Raw genomic sequence first — 18,748 nt, forward strand, 5'->3', positions numbered from 1 at the left:
TGTGCATTACATTGGACGTTACACTACCAGTCAAAAGTTTTTGAACAGTAAGATTTTAATGTTTTTTAAAGAATTTTCTTCTGCTCACCAAGCCTGTATTTATTTGATCCAATGTATGGCAAAAGCAGTAATATTGTGAAATATTTTTACTATTTTAAATATCTGCTTTCTTTTTGAATATATTTTAAAATGTAATTTATTCCTGTGATCAAACCTAAATTTTCAGTATCATTACTCCAGTGTCACGTGATCCTTCAGAAATCATTCTAATATGTTGATTTGCTGTTCAAGAAACATTTATTATTAGTAGTAGTATTAATATATAAAACGGTTGAGCACATTTTTCAGGATTCTTTGATAAACAGAAAGATCCAAAGATCAGCATTTATCTGAAATAAAAACTATTTTTTAAAAAAGAACATTATACACTATATCATTAAAAAGCCTGGAGTCTGTTTTTTTTTTTTTTTTTTTTTTGTAAAGAAATTATAGAAATTAATACTTTTATCGAGCAAGGATGCTTTAAAGCATCTGAAATTTCAGATCTATTTAAGATAAATGCTGTTCCTCTGAACTTTCTATTCATCAAAGAAACCTGAAAAAAAAATTTTACTCAGCTGTTTTCAACATAATAATAATAAATGTTTTTTGAGCAGCAAATCAGCATATTAGAATGATTTCTGAAAGATCATGTGACTGGAGTAATGATGCAATAATTCAGCTTTGAAATCACAGGAGTAAATTACATTTTAAAATATATTCAAATAGAAAACAGTTATTTTAAATTGTAAAAATATTTAAACATTTTACCGTTTTTAGCTTGGTGAGCAGAAGAGACTCCTATAAAAAAAACATTAAAAATCTGACTGCTCAAAAACTTTTGACTGGTAGTGTATTTGTATATTGTAAATATGTAACTAATTTCAACTTCAACATCAGTATTTATAACGGCGTTTCTATGACTGTAAATTGCATTGTATCGCGTGCATTATGTTGTAACTAATTTCAACCCTGTCCTACATAAAAGAAACGCCAGATGAACTGCGTGCGTGTACACAAGTTACGCACGTTTGTAAATCTCTATTCACGTTTACGCCTGTAGCGCAGCGCACAGCTGAAAACATTCCAGCGGTACGCTGTCACCTCCGTAACTTGCGTACGTGCTTCCAGCGCACACGAGCAATCTCACATCCACCTGACCAGCCTAGAAAAACCACACCTCTCGCTCGGGGTGTGCTGTGCTACCCTCCCGTGCTCCTGGACATCACAACAGTCGCTGACAGGGCCTTAATCGACACTCGTATCAGACCTGCTGTGGGTGTGTGCATGCAGCATAATGGAGCAGGCGAAACCCCGAACGGAGAGCCGCCTCCGCTTTCCTTTAGCGCAGCAGCTCCGCTCCAAATGGCAACATCACGGGTGAGGAGGTTCGCGCAGGAGGGGCGGACGGTCCCTCCGCAGCCGAGAGTGATGGTGGTGTTTTCGGCTGCGAGTGACACTGAGAAACCGGGAGATGCGATGTCGGGCGCGGACACCGGGGAAGAGGAGTATCGCAAACCAGCCATACCTGTCCCTAACCTGAATCTAGGGAAGTCTCTTCGCACCTTAGACGCACCTGAAGAGGTAAGTCCCCCAGGTTTAAAGAGGATGTGCTATTTTTATAACGGGGTAGTTGGATAGAAGTTAAATGCAAGCGAAAATATCTGCGCTTCGCCTTCCTTTGTCATTTTTTCCCAGAAACTTATCTGGACCAGCCGTGTCAAAGTTTCCCAGCTTCTCATGCTTAATCATAGTCGTTTCCATAGGCAACAGATGTATTGAGAGTGTTTGCCTCCAGACTGCTGCAATCTGATTGGTTCTGTATCCCAGTGGGGCGGGTGGGCGTCGTTTTTGATTGGTTCACAGCACACGTCCATCAAATCATATCGACTGGATTAAACTAATCGTGTTTTGCAAGGTCTATGTTAAAGGTGTCACCACAGACTTCTGCTGATAAACCCAGAGTGACCTGTCAAGATGTGTAATATGATTAGTCTAACACCTTTGTTTATCATCCTTAATGGGTTTTAAGAAAATTTAAACATATAGCAGCATTCAATTAAAAGGTTTACGTGCATAACTATTCTAGTACAGTAGGTAAGTTTTTTTTTTTTTTTTCTTTTGAAAAAAGAAATTAATACTCTTATTTAGCAAGAAACATGAAATGACCAAAAATGGCAATAAAGACATTTATAATGTTAGAAAAGATTTATATTTCAAACAAATGCTCTTCTCTTGAACTTTATATTCATCAAAGGATCCTAAAAAGTCCATAACAACACTGATGCTAATAAGAAATGTTTGGGAAAAGTTTCTTTAACAGCAAATCAGCATATCAGAATGATTTCTGAAGGATCACGAGACACTGAAGACTTGAGTAATCATGCTGAAAATGTAGCTTTGCCAATTTTTACAATTGTAAATTTTTACAATTTAAAATATATTCAAACTGAAAAGAGTTATTTTTTAATCATATTTCAAAATACTACTGTGCTAGTGTACATGAAGACTAATGTAAAAGGCTATTTGTGTTGCTTCTCTCTTTCCACAGTTCCCTGAGGTCATCCCCCTAAATGTAGGAGGAACATATTTCACCACTCGGCTGTCCACCCTGCGACGTTATGAGGACACTATGCTGGCTGCCATGTTTAGTGGCCGCCACCACATTCCCAGGGATGCAGAGGGGCGATATTTCATCGACCGAGACGGAGCATATTTTGGGTTAGTGTTTTGATTATTGTATATCTGATGATGGTTGGTGCCTAGTACCCAAAAATACAAAGCAAACATTTTGATTATCTGAATTTAGCTATTTCATCAGTGGATTACTTAAATAACTGTTTGATGCTTATTAGAATCTTTTACACACACACACATACATATATATATATATATATATATATATATATATATATATACTGTTGAAGTAAAAAGTTTACATACATCTTGCAGAATCTGGTTTTACCAAAATAAGAGGGATCATACAAAATGCATTTTATTTTTTATTTAGTACTGACCTGAATAAAATGTTTTACATAAAAGACATTTACATATAGTCCACTAGAGAAAATAATAGTTTAATTTATCAAAAGTTTACAAGAAACACAATGCATTAAGAACCAGGGGTGTAAACTTGTGTACATTTTTCTTATTTTGCCTAAGTATAATTTTTTTTTTTTTCATTTAGTACTGCCCTTCAGATGCTACAGAAGAGACTTACGTATTTCCCAGAAGACAAAATTTCAAATTCCAAAAGTTTTCACCCCCCGGGTCTTAATGCAATTCTTTCTGAAGCATCAGTGGGTGTTTGAACCTTCTGTACCTTCGATTGAATATGAGTCCCTCAGTTGTCCTCAGTGTAAAAAAGATGGATCTCAAAATCATACAGTCATTGTTGGAAAGGGTTCAAATACACAAAAATGCTGGAAAACCAAAGAATTTGTGGGGCCAGAAGGATTTTTCTGAAGAACAGCGGGCGGTTTAACTGTCAGGACAAACAAGGAACTCATCAACAGCTATCAGTAACAAAAAAAAAAAAAAACCCACAGCTGTGGATCATTCAGGTAACAACACAGGTATTAAGAATCAAGTGTATGTAAACTTTTGAACATATGTAAACAATTTTCTCTTGTGGACTGTATGTAAACATCTTTTATGTGAAATATCTTATTCAGGTCAGTACTAAACAAAAAATAACATGCATTTTGTATGACCCCTCTTATTTTGGTAAAATAATTACCATTTTGCAGATTCTGCAAGGTGTATGTAAACTTTTGACTCAACTGTATACACTTTTCTGGCATTAGGGATATTCTGAATTTCTTGCGAGAGGGCGAGCTGCCTCAGAGGGACCGTGTTCGTGCGGTGCACAGAGAAGCTCAGTATTATGCTATTGGGCCTCTTTTGGAAAGCCTGGAGGACACCCAGCCACTTACTGGAGAGAAAGTGCGACAGGCTTTTCTTGATCTTTTGCCCTATTATAAAGGTATTGTAAAATGATCAATAAAAATAATAAAAAGCTGTTCAGTCGATTTAACAATTGCCCCCTTTTCTTCCAGAAAATCTTGAGCGCATTGTGGAGATTGCAAAACTCCGTGCCATGCAGAGGAAGGCTCGTTTTGCAAAACTGAAGATCTGTGTGTACAAGGAGGAGATGCCCATCACCCCTTATGAAAGACCGCTGTTCAATTCGCTGCGATTTGAGCGTTCGGAGAGCGAGGCCAAGCTGTTTGAGCACCATTGTGAGGTTGACGTGTCCTTCGGGCCCTGGGAGGCAGTGGCGGATGTTTATGACCTTCTTCACTGCATAGTAAGCGACCTGGCAGAGCGCGGCATCTCTGCTGACCAGCAATGCATCGGTGTGTGTGACAAACACCTCATCAACCACTACTACTGCAAAAGGCCAATATATGAGTTTAAAATCACCTGGTGGTGAAGGGTGAGGTGTTTACTATTGCCAAGAACCGAGAATCGCAAGTCTGAGCAAACAAAGTTCACTGCTGTCTACAGTGAAACCAGCAGGATCACAGAGTCCTACTCAACATGAGTAGAAATAATGACAAGCTTTTGAATAAGATGGCTGTTATTGTGGCATTTGCTCTTTTGTTTCTTCATGAAACTTGCAACCCGAAAATTTCTTTTATGGGCAGCTCTGTTGATTCCTTAGTTTTTGTAAGTAATTTATTTAGTTTGTTTAGAATAAACCCGGAATCGTTTAGTCCAGTTGTAGTTCCACAGGGATTTTCTGGAATCGTCCTCAGAGGAAGTGAATTCATGTGAAACAGTGTTTTCTGTTCTAAATATGACATCTCTTAAGTATGTTTCTGTGTTAGATGTATTGAATGTATTAACAGTTTGATCGAAGAATCACTCAACTGGACCCATATTCGGAAATCGAAAGTCTGTTATAGCTTGTGATGTTGTTCTTAAGAAGGAAACCTTTTTTTCCCTTACAGTATTTTACCACATTTTTTTTTACATGGTTTATACATATGTGACCCTGGATCACAAAACCAGTAAGTAAACAAAACCAGTAACAAAAAAATAAGGGTAATTTTTTCAAAATTCAGATTTATACATCATATGAAAGCTGAATAAAGAAGCTTTCCATTGATGTATGGTTTTTTTTAGGATAGGACAATATTTGGCCAAGATACAACTAATTAAAATCAGAAATCTGAGGGTGCAAAAAAAATCAAAATATTGAGAAAATTGCCTGTAAAGTTCTTCAGATAATATTCCTAACAATGTATATGACTAATCAAAAATTAAGTTTTCATACATTTACAGTATGTATCATACATATTTCATACATATACATGAAGTATCTTCATGGAACATGATCTTTACTTAATTTCCTAATGATTTTTGCCATATAAGAAAAATCAATAATTTTGACCCATACAATGTATTTTTGGCTATTGCTACAAATAAATCCCAGCGACTTAAGACTGGTTTTGTGGTCCAGGGTCACATATAGGACCTGATCCGTGTCATGTTGCCAATAATGAACACCTTACGTCATGCAATCTCAGCATATACTGACTTGAACAAGAATACAAAGGTCTTGACTCATAATTACAGCTACTGATAGCTTCACATAAAGCCTTCGAAAGTAACCACACATCACTAGGCAAGCATAAAAGTTTTGATTTATGTCAAAGGAGAGCCCAAATAGCTTTGTTTTCTTTTTTTAGAATAAGTTTATGTACTAGACTAAATATGTTCTGAATATGAGTATATTTAAAATGACACTAAAAGACTGTTAGCCACTTTACTGCAGGTTAGATTGCCTATTTTGCTACTTTGACACTTTTTTCTGCAGCCAAAAGCATTTGTCCATGCTTTTAATTGCCATATCCCTCAACAACTACATATGATTTAGCATCCCTTGTTATTTTAGTCATCTAAACCTCTGTCTCTCATTAGTTCGCTATGAGAGCTGTGAAAGCTACATGAAGTTGCATGAGCTCTCTGTGTTTTGGCAGCAGAATATCCAACGCCAGTTCAAATGCTTTTGATAATCCTAACTGGGATTGATTTTCAGTCTTGCCCAGTTTACTTTACGTTGCTCAAGTCTGAACCGATGCATATTTGTTCTTTGTTGTACATTTGGTGAATACTGATGTTTGTATTGCATTGTACTGGCTCTTATTGTGCTGATAATAAACCATATATTTTGCAATTTATGAAAAGCATATTCTTTTTTTACATTCAGATTGGAAAACAAAAGTACAAAGGATTAGGAATGCGCTGTGTTTGTCACAGGGAATGTTGACATTCCGAGCTCCGCCCACATGTAGCCCCGCCCACACAACCCATACACCAGTCGCAAGGATATGATGTAATTGTGACCCTTGAGAAGAGACCGCTGACGAGGTATCTGTCGCTGTCCGGTAGATTAACATTAAATACTAAAACTTGCTGTTCTTTTTAAATGCTTTGTTCAGTGTCTGTTTAGACTAGTAATACGTATTTATCGTATATCTTGCTGTTGAGCTGTTGCGTTTGTTTTTAGCCATGTAGCTGTTTTGCTAGCTTGACGTGTCTAACTCTGCCTGCGGCGGATTGAATTACATTCTATGTTATTTACACTCGATAATGTATTGTCTAGGTTATTTTAAAACCCTGTTTTAGACAATGAATGTTTAAGCTTAATTAATTAATGTTTAAGAACGACGTTATTATGTGATGTAAAACACGGAGTTTAATGTCATGTCATCAGTGTTTAAATCATTTAATCAGAGTGTTTGTGTTTCATTGAAACTATAAAAATACGTTTGAATATCTCACTTTTTAATTTCGACCGAGATTTAATGCGCCATTGGCTGTCGCAGTATAATTTAGACATTAACGATGATGATTTCAGGTTAACTGGGTCATTTTTTCAGATCTCAGTGGCAAAAAATGTCTCAGTATACCTGAATTCACCCTTGTATAATTATCAAACCTATGCATTTCGCAATTTTGCTTGCCCTTTAGATTGTAAAAGAATTGTAAATCTAAGTATGTATATCTGATATCCACATAGTTTCATTTTCAGGTTTGCTCAGAGTCTGCATATGACTCATCTCATTTAAATTGCAGTGTTGACATATTTGATGTGTTCTGCAAGAGTTGCATGTTTTTGCAGAGCACATTATGTATCTGACTCCTGTTGTCTTGCTGCATGAACTGCAGACCAAATATTCAAATTCATATCACAATGTCAAACATGTTTCCTTACCTAGACAAAAGGGACACAATGAGTCAGCGATCAGAGCGACGGGGGATCCATGTGGACCAATCAGAACTGCTGTGTAAGAAAGGCTGCGGTTACTATGGCAATGCTGCATGGCAAGGCCTGTGCTCCAAGTGCTGGAGGGAGGAGTACCAGAAAGCTCGGCAGAGGCAGATCCAGGAGGACTGGGCCCTGGCTGAGAAGTGAGTCGGACATGGTGGAAATGAAACAATTCATTATTTAGTATTTAATTATAAAACATTCAGCACCATCAGGACATTCATAAAGCAGAAATGATGTTCAGACAGTCTGATGTAATGCCGTGCTTCCTGTCGCAGGCTGCAGCGAGAAGAGGAGGCGGCTTATGTCAGCAGTCACAGTTCCTCTCAGACCCAGCCCCCGCAGTCCCACTCTCAGCACTCTCTCGCCACATTCTCCAAGTTTGAGGAGAAGAAAACCAATGAGAAGACCCGTAAGGTCACCACCGTAAAGAAGTTCTTCAGCCCCTCCTCTCGCACGGCCCCTAAAAAAGGTATGAGGAGTGTGGGATTGGTGCGATATGAGTGTGATTTTTGTGTTGTTTTGCAGTGGGACCAGTCCAGGACTGGATGTGCTCTTTTCCATCCGCCACCAACTTTATCAAAAAGTGAAAACTGATTTAGTGGAGCTTCACAGACGTGTCAGGGCTGTAGATTTTCCCTACGACGCCACTTTTCCCTCAGAGCCCAAAATAGAAAATCACACATAGTTGCTTCTAGATTCCTTTTGAAAATCAAGCTCGTTTCATATGCAAATGACCGCCCTCATGATCATACACAGTCCCAGTTTGATTTTACCATGTCATTGGATGGCATTTCTCTGATAAAGCCTTAAAGGATTAGTTTGCTTACAGAATAAAAATGTCCTGATAATTTACTCACCCTATGTTATCCAAGATGTTTATATTTTTCTTTCTGGAGTCAAAAAGAAATTAAGGTTTTTCAGAGTCAGTGGGTGGAAGGTCCAAATGCAGTTTCAGTGCAGCTTCAAAAGGCTCTACACAATCCCAGCCGAGGAATAAGGGTCTTGTCTAGTGAAACAATCAGCCATTTTCTTAAAAAAAAATTTATGTATTTTTTTTAACCACAAATGCTCATCTTGCACTAGCTCGACTTCATGCATTACGCAGTCATGTTGGAACCCAGTGTTTACAAAGCAAAGTTGGAGGTGGAGATGGAACGATTACCGGTTTGATGGTAAATAATGATAAAATTCTCCACGGTTAGTATTTGACCGTATTTGATTACAACTCAGGATAAATAAATACTATCCAGCATACAGCAAAGTTTAAATAACAATTTCATATGTGCACAGCATAGTGTTCTTAATTGCAGTGCTGCTTTGTCCATGGAGGTTACTGTAAACAGGTGTAATTTTGCTGTTACATAATTGCCACCTAGTGTCAGAGAGTGGATTTACAGAGACTTGTATTTGCATTTAGCCTGTGTGCAGTTTTTGTTTGGCCAAAAAAATTGGATTTGCATGCTCTGCTGTAAAATTTTAACTGGTTGATAAAAAACAAGCTTATTTTGGGTATCTTATGCAGATAAGCTATCTAGAATTGTTTATGGAGCAGATAAAATACATATAATCATTAATTACCATTATTTAGTCAGTTATCATTTTGACTTTACCCTTTTCTTTATTTAAAGGCTGAAACGTAAGGCTTACCATTTTATGAAACCTTTTTAAAGTTTTATTTAAACATTTCATACATGTAATTAGATAAACTGTTGTCAGTCATGCTGTCATTTAAAATCCGGACATCATTGGTGATGTTATTGTTTTAGTGTTTATCCAAATTATTGTTTGATGATTTTCAATATAAAACTTAGTCAAACAATTTATGCGTCAGTCCTTTATGAACACTTCCAGCACATTTTAGCAATACTGTGATAATACTGATAACTATGATCAATTTGGTCAGTTTTGATAAGAAATTTTTATACCGTTTCATCTTTAGATGGTGGAGAAAATGAGATGGAGTTTTTCACACAACCCTACCTTTTTGAACTGGGGTACACAGGCGAAGAACTAACCGTGCATGCCGTAATATAGAAAAGTTGTGCATGAGCACAAAACATAGAATTTTTTTTATTATTATTTTAGAAAACGACCAGTCGTTTTGCTAGATAAGACCGTTATTTATCGACCAGGATTGTGTAAAGCCCTTTGAAGCTGCATTGAAACTGCAATTTGGACCTTCAACCCATTGGCTCCTATTGAAGTCCACTATATGGAGAAATGATTTCCTCAAAACCCTAATTTCTTTTTAACTGAAAAAGAAAGACATAATCATTTTGGATGACACTGGGGTGAGTAAATTATCAGGATGTTAGCTACTCCTTTAAACTGACTGCATGCAACCAAACAGCAATTTTTATAATTTATGCTAGTTTAGTATTACTTTAATAGACCTGAAAGTTGGTAATTATAAGGCTTTATCATTGAATCATCAGATATAAACTGTTCAAAAGTTCAGTGGGATCAGTAAGATTTTTAAAATATTTTTGCCAGAAATCTCTTATGCTTACCAATGTTGCATTTATTTGATCAAAGATTTTTTTAAAAATATATTTAAAATGTAATTTATTCTTGTGATGGCAAAGCTGAATTTTTAGCAGCCATTACTCCAGGCTTTACTGTCAAATCATTCTGATTCGGTGCTCAATAAACATTTCTTATTATCATTAATGTTGAAAACAGTTCATATTTTTCATACTTTTTCTTACAATTTCTTGTAATGACTTAAAAGTTCAAATGTAATGGAAATCATTTTAAACATGACTTTACTGTCACCTTTGATCAATTGAATGCATTCTTGCCAAATAAGTGTAACTTTCCTTTTATTACTGATCCCCAACTTTTAAACGGCAGTGTTAGTCATCCTTGCTTAATTTGAGTTATATATTCATTTGCTGTCACATGATTTTATCATTTGTGTATCATGATCTTTAAGATGGTTTTATTTGCCCAAGTGATCCACCCTTCATCTCTCAGTTTGTTTCCTTCATCTCGTTGCTGTTCTGCCGTTCTGTCTGATCTCCGCCCCACCTCTCCCACATTTTTCCCTCTCGTTTTTTTGTTTTCATCTGAACTCTGTTGCCACATTTTTCATCCACTTCACCCCCCTTTCGCCCTTACCTACCCTGGGTGTTTTAGTCCCCCCCGGAAAAGAAAGCGAGAAACGGGAGAAAGAGAAAGAGGAGAAGTTGCAGGGCAGGAGGGAGAGCCATGGAGAAAACCTCCTGAGGGATCTGAAGGGCATTTTTACCCAACCCTGGGAGATGGCCTCCCCCACTGAAGGTAACAGACAGAGCCTGAAGGAAAATCTGGGGTTGTGAGAAGGGATCGTGGGTGGAGATTGCAGTGTTTGTCTTTTCTGAGGTGGACCACCGTGTGATTTGATGTTCTGTGTTGATGAGGTAACTGTCTAAAAGTGTCTTTACTGAAAGTATTTCACAAAGTACAGCAACATTTCACTCAGCTGTACTTTGTGACATACTGCCCTGATCCATACCATTGTGTAGTGTGTATTTGTTCATTTTTCTCTGCTGGTTTGTGTGTACGTCAAAATTGATTGAATTCACCCTACCATTTTTTTCATGTTCACTGTCTCATTGTCATGCATCCTCCTCTTTTTCTTATCAATCTGGTGGCAGCTCTGGTATCGAGACTGAGAGGTGGGTATTAGTGCCACATCACTGTAACCCTCCAGAAAACAAACCAGTGCATCAGTGTTACTTATGAGCTGCATGCATTCAGGCTGAAACCCTTCTAACGCCCCATTACTGTCAATGGGGCGTTTAGAAAGACACGTGCAACAGAGTTTAGAACGTCTGTTTGTGTAGTGTTTAGCCAAAGCATGCTGGAACCAGAAATCTCTGTCAGTTCATTCAGCTACTCTATTACTGTCTTTGACTCTGATCTGTTGTCAAAGGTGTTGGCATGGCAACAGATCAATATTTTAGTAAAATGATCTACTTCTGAGAAGGTTGTCCTTTCTTTTTATGGGATGCAAGTCAACTTATGAATACAGCTGAGGTCAAAATTTTACATGCACTTTGCGGAATCTGCAAAAAGTTAATTATTATACCAAAATGCATGTTATTTTTAATTTAGTACTGACCTAAATAAGGTATTTCACATAAAAGATGTTTACACGTAGTCCACAAGTGAAAATAATAGTTGAATTTATAAAAATGACCCTGTTCAAAAGTTTACATACGCTTGATTCTTAATACTGTGTTGTTACCTGAATGACCCATAGCTGTTTTTATTTTGTTTTGTGTTGTGATAGTTGTTCATGAGTTCCTTGTTTGCCCTGAACAGTTCAACTGCCTGCTGTTCTTCAGAAAAATCCTTCAGGTCCCACAGGTTCTTTGGTTTTTCAGCATTTTTGTGTATTTGAACCCTTTCCAACAATGACTGTATGATTTTGAGATCCATCTTTTCACACTGAGGACAATTGAGGAACTCTTCTGCAACTATTACAGAAGGGTCAAGAGTGAAACACAATGCATTAAAGCCTGGGGGTGAAAACTTTTGAACTTGAAGATCAGGGTAAATTTAACTTTTGTCTTCTGGGAAACATGTAGCTTCTGAAGGGCAGTACTAAAAAATATTTAGGCAAAGTAAGAAAAATGTACACATCTTCATTCTGTTCAAAAGTTTTCACCCCCAGCTCTTAATGCATCATGTTTCCTTCTGGAGCATCAGTGAGCGTTTGAACCTTCTGTAATAGTTGCATATGAGTCCCTCAGGTGTCATTAGTGTGAAAAGATGGATCTCAAAATCATACAGTCAATGTTGGAAAGCGTTTAAATACCCAAAAATGCTGAGAAACCAAAGAATTTGTGGAACCTGAAATATTTTTCTTAAGAACAGTTTAGCTGTTCAGGACAAACAAGGGACTCAACTAACACTAAACACAAAAAAACACAGCTGTGGATCATTCAGGTTACAGCACAGTATTAAGAATCAAGCGTATGTAAACTTTTGAATGGGGTCATTTTTATTTTATTCAACTATTATTTACTCTTGTGGACTATATGTAAACATCTCTTAGGATAAATATTTTATTCAGGTCAGTACTTAATAAAAAATAGCACGCATTTTGTATAATCCCTCTTATTTTGGTAAAATAATTTTCAATTTTGCAGATTCTGCAAGGTGTATGTAAACTTTTGACCTCAACTGTATATGATATGTAACATTTTATGTTGTTTATTCAGTGGGTTCTTTCATTAATCTGTGCAGAATGTCATGTGTAATTCAGCCTTTTCCACTGAACTGTTTTGTTGTTTCTTCAGTTGTTGTAAGAATTATGGGAAATGACTTAATTTCACATAACATTCTGTTTTGTAAAACTAACTGCTGAATTTCCATTTTCATCCGATCAATTTTAATATCCTCTTACAGTATGTTCATACAGCTTGTTTGTAAATGTGCTTATTTGTGTTCCTCAGAGAGCCACGAGGGAAAAACACCCAGTCCTTCCATCACCCGTCAGTCCAGCATCGAGACCGATCGCGTGTCACGAGACTTCGTGGAGTTTCTAAAGGCCTTACAGAAGCCCGGCAGAGAGATCCACAAGCAGAGTCGTGGTTTCATAGAGAGCATGGGAAATAAAAAGGTGTGAAACAGGCACACGTGCCCGCTTAAACTTTGGATTTTAGTCATTTAAGTAAACATATTCTATTGTATTTGTTCTTATTTGAAGGATCTGAGTGCTGAAGAGCTGTCTGAGTGTGTGCAGGACTTCTATCAGAGCATGTCTGACCGACTCTTGAATCATTTTAAAGGTAGAATTAATGCTTCGGAGAAACTTGGCACCACTAAATTAGTCAAAAAGTCTCAAATGTTTTGAATGGATACTGAATCTCATTTACCTGTTTACTGGTTTTGTTTGAAATGGTATTTCGAAATAGATTACCAAAAAAGGATGTGTTTTGTGTGTAGTTGGGCCCAGTTGTTTGAGAAATATTTTCTTTAAATATGGTCAGGCTGGGACATTAAAATGAGTGAGATTGCAGTCTAATGTGGTCTGTTTTAAGCATTTTGCAGCATGAAATTTTTAGAGCAGACACATCCAAACCTTAGATAACGCAACATTTACTTGGCCCACAGCTCTCAATCAAATTTGAATTTTGAGAGCATGACAGATTTACACATTATCTGTGAAAGTATGTTGGGTTTTTTTTGACTAAACCTGATGAAAGATTAAAAATTTTTTTTTTTTTAACTTTAGAATTTATTTATTTACATTTTTTAATTTATTTTGAGTTCAGTTTTAGCAATTTTAGAACTTGACTACTTTTTTGTTCAGTTAGCTGCCAAGAAAGCATTTCTTTTGTCCCCACAATTAAAAAAAAAAATTCCATATAATATTTATATTTTACTTTATTTAAGCTTTGTTTCTATTATCAAGAACCGTTTCTAATAGTTTAGGTTAACAAAAACCACACTGGGGCAAATCTAGTACACCCGGCCACCATGTCTGCTAACCACCTAAGAAACTTCATTGTTGTCCCAGCCTGATGATGTGGGAGTGGGGTTATGTAACAATCTGATTTCATGTTTGTTTGTAAGACACAGGAATGTGAGGTATGTAAAGGATTTTTTTGTTATATAAGAGTAGAACCAGTCATCCTCTGTAGAATGCTGTGATCGGACCTTAATGATTATTTACATTTGTGTACATTTATACTTAACAGATTATGGTTTTCAGTTGCTTGCCAGAAGCCACATGAATTCTTTCTTTGCAAATGTAAACCTCAGTGGGTTCCGCTTTCCACAGGCTCCTCTGAGAAAGTGGACAGGGTAATGGACCAAGTGGAAAAATACATCATGACTCGACTCTACAAAAGCGTTTTCTGTCCAGAGACCTCGGATGATGAGAAAAAAGACCTGGCCACCCAGCGCAGGATTCGGTCAGCCAGTGTTTAGTATTGTTTATATGCTATTATAGTATTTTCTTGATATTTTAAATTAGGTACTATTATTTTTTTAAAGATATTTTTCTCTTTAGTTTTATTTTTATTTCACCGTTAGTTTTAGTAATTTTAGTACCTTAGCTTAAAGGGTTAGTTCACCCGAAAATGAAAAGTCTGTTATTAATTACTCCCCCTCATGTTGTTCCGAACCCGTAAGACCTTCATTAATCTTCAGAACACTAATTAAGATATTTTTGAAGAAATCAGAGATCTTTCTGACCCTAATATGTTCAAGGCCCAGGAAGTTAGTAAGGACATTGTTAAAATAGTCCTTGTGACAGCAGTGGATCAACTTTCAGTAAAGTCATAATTTTTGTTTTCTGTGTGCTCAAAAAGTATTCTCGTAGCTTTATAAAATTGAGGTTAAACCACTGGTGTAATTAATGACAATTTATTTTATTTTTGTGTGAATTATACCTTTAAACTTGTTACAGTTAGTTACCAAAATATTTTTTTAAATTGTTGTTTAAGTTTTATGTTTAATATTGATGTTTTAACAACACGCTCCATGTCAGTGTTAACTTGAAATATGAAAATTTCTCAAATATGTATGATTCTTTTACGCCATTCTCCTTTAAAATCTGCAAACCTAAATTTTTTGTTAAATAATGTTTTTCCAGGGCCTTACACTGGGTAACCATTCAGATGTTGTGTGTTCCTGTGGACGAGGAGATCCCTGAAGTCTCTGATAGTGTAGTCAAAGCCATCACCGGTGAGTCTGCAAGGATGGTATTATTTTGTCTTCTAATTTCGTTTTTTCTTCCATCAACATACAAGATTTTTTTCTTATTATTATGTTTACCTCAGATATCATTGAGATGGACTCCAAGCGTGTGCCCAGGGATAAACTGGCCTGCATCACCAGTTGCAGCAAGCACATCTTCAACGCCATCAGGGTCACCAAGAACGAACCAGCTTCTGCAGACGACTTCCTACCCACCCTCATCTATATCGTGTTGAAGGCCAACCCGCCACGGCTGCAGTCCAACATCCAGTACATCACACGCTTCTGCAACCCTTCAAGACTTATGACTGGAGAGGATGGATACTACTTCACCAACCTGGTGGGTCCACATATAATTTAGAGTGGCTCAAAAATAATTAGGTCTGCCCTTGACTAAAGATTTTTCTGGTTGACTAGTAGTCGTTCATTTTAATGGCCTGCATACATAGCCCAGTAAGTGCTCAAACGCACACAAAAAAAGTTTGCCACAGCGCACCGGCAGATATAATAATTATTATGTTTTAGGAAAAAACAGCAAGTAAACTGTGTTAAAGTTTTTATATTTTATTGATAAACTAGTGCTTTGCTTGTTTTTGGCCTAAAAGATGAAGTCAGTGACACTGACTGCAGTAGTATGTGCCTGTATGCATATTTCATACGGATTATCTGAGAATGTTGTTTTCTATTTGAACTGGCTTAAAAGTAGACATTTCAATCTATTCATTCAATACATGGAGTTTTAAAGTGATGCACTCAAGTTTACAGAGACTGAAACGGCAGAAAGCGCATCCTGTTTGCTTTCATTATTTTACAAAAGCACAGTGTTTCGTCGCTATTGTGAATGCACACAATTAAAAATAGAGTCTTTAGAGATTCTGAGATGTATTACTTTTATCTCTATGACCAAAAATGACGGAGTATTTCAAGAGCAAGTGACCTCACCGGCACCTCCATCTGTCACGCAGTGAGCACGCTACTATTCAGCTTCCACACTTCACACAGACATTTGAATAGCGCACATTTTTCTTGGTTAGCATTATATTGAGCTACCAAGTAAAGCTGCTACTACATACATCATTCAGATGAAAAGCCATATTTGAGGTCAATTAATGATAGGTGAGCACATCGATATCCTGCCCGATGTACCACATAGACCAGCTGTTAACTATCTGTCGTCACGGACTGCGTGGCTTCGCCATTTCCTGTGGATTTTGTTTTTTCAGCGACTAAGCTGAAATTTTGGTCAACCAAGCCTCCTCTTGTCGACTATTAGGGGGCAGCCCTTAAAATAAAAGGTAGTCCAAACTAAATTTTTTGTGAAATATTTTGGTTGGTAAACTTTCTGTTTAGTCTAGTCCAATTTTTTGGATTCACATATTTTCGTTGTCCTTTTTCATTGTGTATTCTCAATTTCACCTCATCATGCATTCCCTGCAGTGCTGTGCCGTTGCCTTCATAGAGAAGCTGGACGCCCACTCGTTGAATCTCAGCCCTGAGGACTTTGAGCGCTACATGTCCGGTCAGGCTTCCCCTCGAAGGCAAGACGATCCCGCAGCCTGGCCGCAGAGCGGCTCCCGTGTCAACCCAGCACTTAGCCAGATCCATCACAACCTCAAGCTCCTATCCAACCTTGACAAACGACAGCAGCAGGTCATCGAGGGGGCGCAGAACCTTCAGACCGAACTGGCAGAATGGCAGGACAGCGTGGCTCGCGAGGTGCAGGAAATCCTGGAGCGATACCCGCTAGAGATCAAACCACGAGCATCCGCGATCGATGCGGAGAACGTGGAAAACGACAGGCTGCCACCTCCTCTTCAACCACAAGTATTTGCGGGTTAGCGTAGCGGAGTGAATAAGCCAACGACATGGTCGTAGCAAGACGGGTAAAGCATTTTTAAATGCAGTGGCTGCTCTTGTCCAGGTTTTCCACTCTTTTTCTCTCTGTATTTAGGATGAGATGGCTGTTGCCCATTCCATTTGTCTACTAAATTTGCTTACACAGTCCCCGTCATATATCTTCCACAAACATATTCCTGTCTGACAACACTTGCGCAGCTGATTCATAAAGGACGAGGCAGTTTGTGAAACTAAATAAGCGTTCTAACCTGGCTTTAGAAGATCTGGCAGTGGGTTGGTCTACCTTAATATGAGTTTTCTGAATCGAATAGCTGCTAATACGTTCTCTTAATGTGATCATACACCACATATCAGCGTTTCTCATGTAGATAAGTCATGTTCACTGTAGGGTGTTTCACCCCCATGCCTTAGTGTGTATTTCTTTTGGATGAAGGTTGTTTTAAGGATATATAAATTGTACTTACATAGGAAATTTGATGTTGAACCCCATGCAGATTTTTATCCTTTTAAAGGAATTTTGACGTATTTTGGTACATTCCGATATTAAATGCTTGGTCACATAATTGATTAAATATTCTGTTGTGCGGATGATACAGCAATAAACACTATTTACATAGGAATTATAGGTATAAAGCTGTGCACTTGCTCACTTAAATTTATGCACTTCTGTCATAGTGACCAAAGGTTGTACACACTTCAAAAAAATTAACGAGTCTTGCATTTGATGTTGTCTGCATTACATAAGCCCAGTTTAAATGTGATCAAGTTTTAATTTTAATACTGCCCCAGCTGTAACTGTAACAGGTACTTAGCAAAACACTATACTCATGTGAAAATAATTGGTTTCACTCACAGTAATGATTTTCATTTATGACTGTGTGTGATATTTAAATTGAACTGCTTTATTTATGATGTAAATATAACGAGGTGTGTTATTTTTTTGTGTGAGTCATTATTTAAGAAATCAGCACAATGCTGACATCTGATGGTCAGCATAGAATTGTCTCTACCTTGTTTTAAACCCAATGGCCTATAACATTTAGAAAACAGTGTGCTTTTTATTCATTTTTATTTTGAAGCATACACTAAAAATTCGTATGAAGTCCAGTACTGTATCAGTGCTTATTTTCAGTGCATAACTGTTTACTTAGAGTTGGTAGGTGAGGATATGCTGTGCAAAAGTCAGTCTGCTAACTCAAATATCTCTGAAATGAGTTGAATTGCGTCTCATTGGGTATAGCCTGAATGTAATAGTTTAATTTGCACGTTCATGTGGGACTTTGAAAATGGCTCATTTAATGAGCCATCAGATCCATAACAGATCTGCAGCCCCACCAAACCTGAGTGTCGTACGATGGTTCCTCTGCACCTGCAGGCCTCCAGAGGTTCTCAGTATAGAATATAGGTCAGTGTCTCTCAAGAGTGTTGAGACGTTCCACAAGTGATGTGCTGAGATGCAAGTACTTTACATTTGCAGTCATTACTCAATCAGTATGTGACATTAATTTTCATTTGGTTATTTTAGGCATCGATATAGCTTGTATTATAAGATTTTTAAATTGGTATTTAACAAAAAAGCCATATTTATTGCACATCACCTACTCTTCATTAGTTTTAACCACTACTGTTACACTGGAAAAACAAATGCATTAGGTCAATCTGACATAAAAATTCTAAATATGACAAACATTTAAGAATTTAGTTACATTAAAACGGTTAAGACCGTTAAAACTGATAACAAGCAAACCTGGATAGTCATGAATTAAATATTTGATGTTGGCGCTTTTAAGTAGGCGTGTCACACGCTTAATGACCCGCCCTCTCGAAATGCGCGTTAGTGATTGGTTCATTCTAATCCGCTCGGCTACCAACAGT

The 18,748-nt window shown here is 37.3% G+C and overlaps 2 protein-coding genes across 4 annotated transcripts; both read left to right on the forward strand.

Moving 5' to 3' along the window:
• Positions 1-897: 897 nt before the first annotated feature.
• kctd7 (potassium channel tetramerization domain containing 7) lies at positions 898-5,335 on the forward strand. The gene is made up of 4 exons (XM_051121900.1): positions 898-1,623; positions 2,591-2,760; positions 3,846-4,024; positions 4,098-5,335. Exons 1-4 carry the CDS (start codon positions 1,327-1,329, stop codon positions 4,472-4,474), a joined length of 1,023 nt encoding a protein of 340 aa, XP_050977857.1. The 5' UTR covers positions 898-1,326; the 3' UTR covers positions 4,475-5,335.
• A 1,005-nt stretch (positions 5,336-6,340) lies between these two features.
• Positions 6,341-17,808, forward strand: rabgef1 (RAB guanine nucleotide exchange factor (GEF) 1). Of its 3 annotated transcripts, none has more exons than XM_051121308.1 (10): positions 6,341-6,417; positions 7,269-7,461; positions 7,597-7,790; positions 10,460-10,603; positions 12,766-12,932; positions 13,020-13,101; positions 14,097-14,229; positions 14,913-15,004; positions 15,100-15,356; positions 16,454-17,808. In XM_051121308.1, exons 2-10 carry the CDS (start codon positions 7,283-7,285, stop codon positions 16,853-16,855), a joined length of 1,650 nt encoding a protein of 549 aa, XP_050977265.1. In that variant the 5' UTR covers positions 6,341-6,417; positions 7,269-7,282; the 3' UTR covers positions 16,856-17,808. The 3 variants fall into 3 exon arrangements, with proteins under 3 accessions (XP_050977265.1, XP_050977264.1, XP_050977266.1); XM_051121307.1 differs by having other exon boundaries at positions 6,370-6,434; XM_051121309.1 differs by lacking the exon at positions 10,460-10,603 and having other exon boundaries at positions 6,370-6,434.
• The last annotated feature ends 940 nt before the right edge of the window (positions 17,809-18,748 follow it).

This window comes from Labeo rohita, chromosome 10 (genome assembly GCF_022985175.1).
Source record: "Labeo rohita strain BAU-BD-2019 chromosome 10, IGBB_LRoh.1.0, whole genome shotgun sequence".
In the NCBI taxonomy this organism is placed as follows: domain Eukaryota; kingdom Metazoa; phylum Chordata; class Actinopteri; order Cypriniformes; family Cyprinidae; genus Labeo; species Labeo rohita.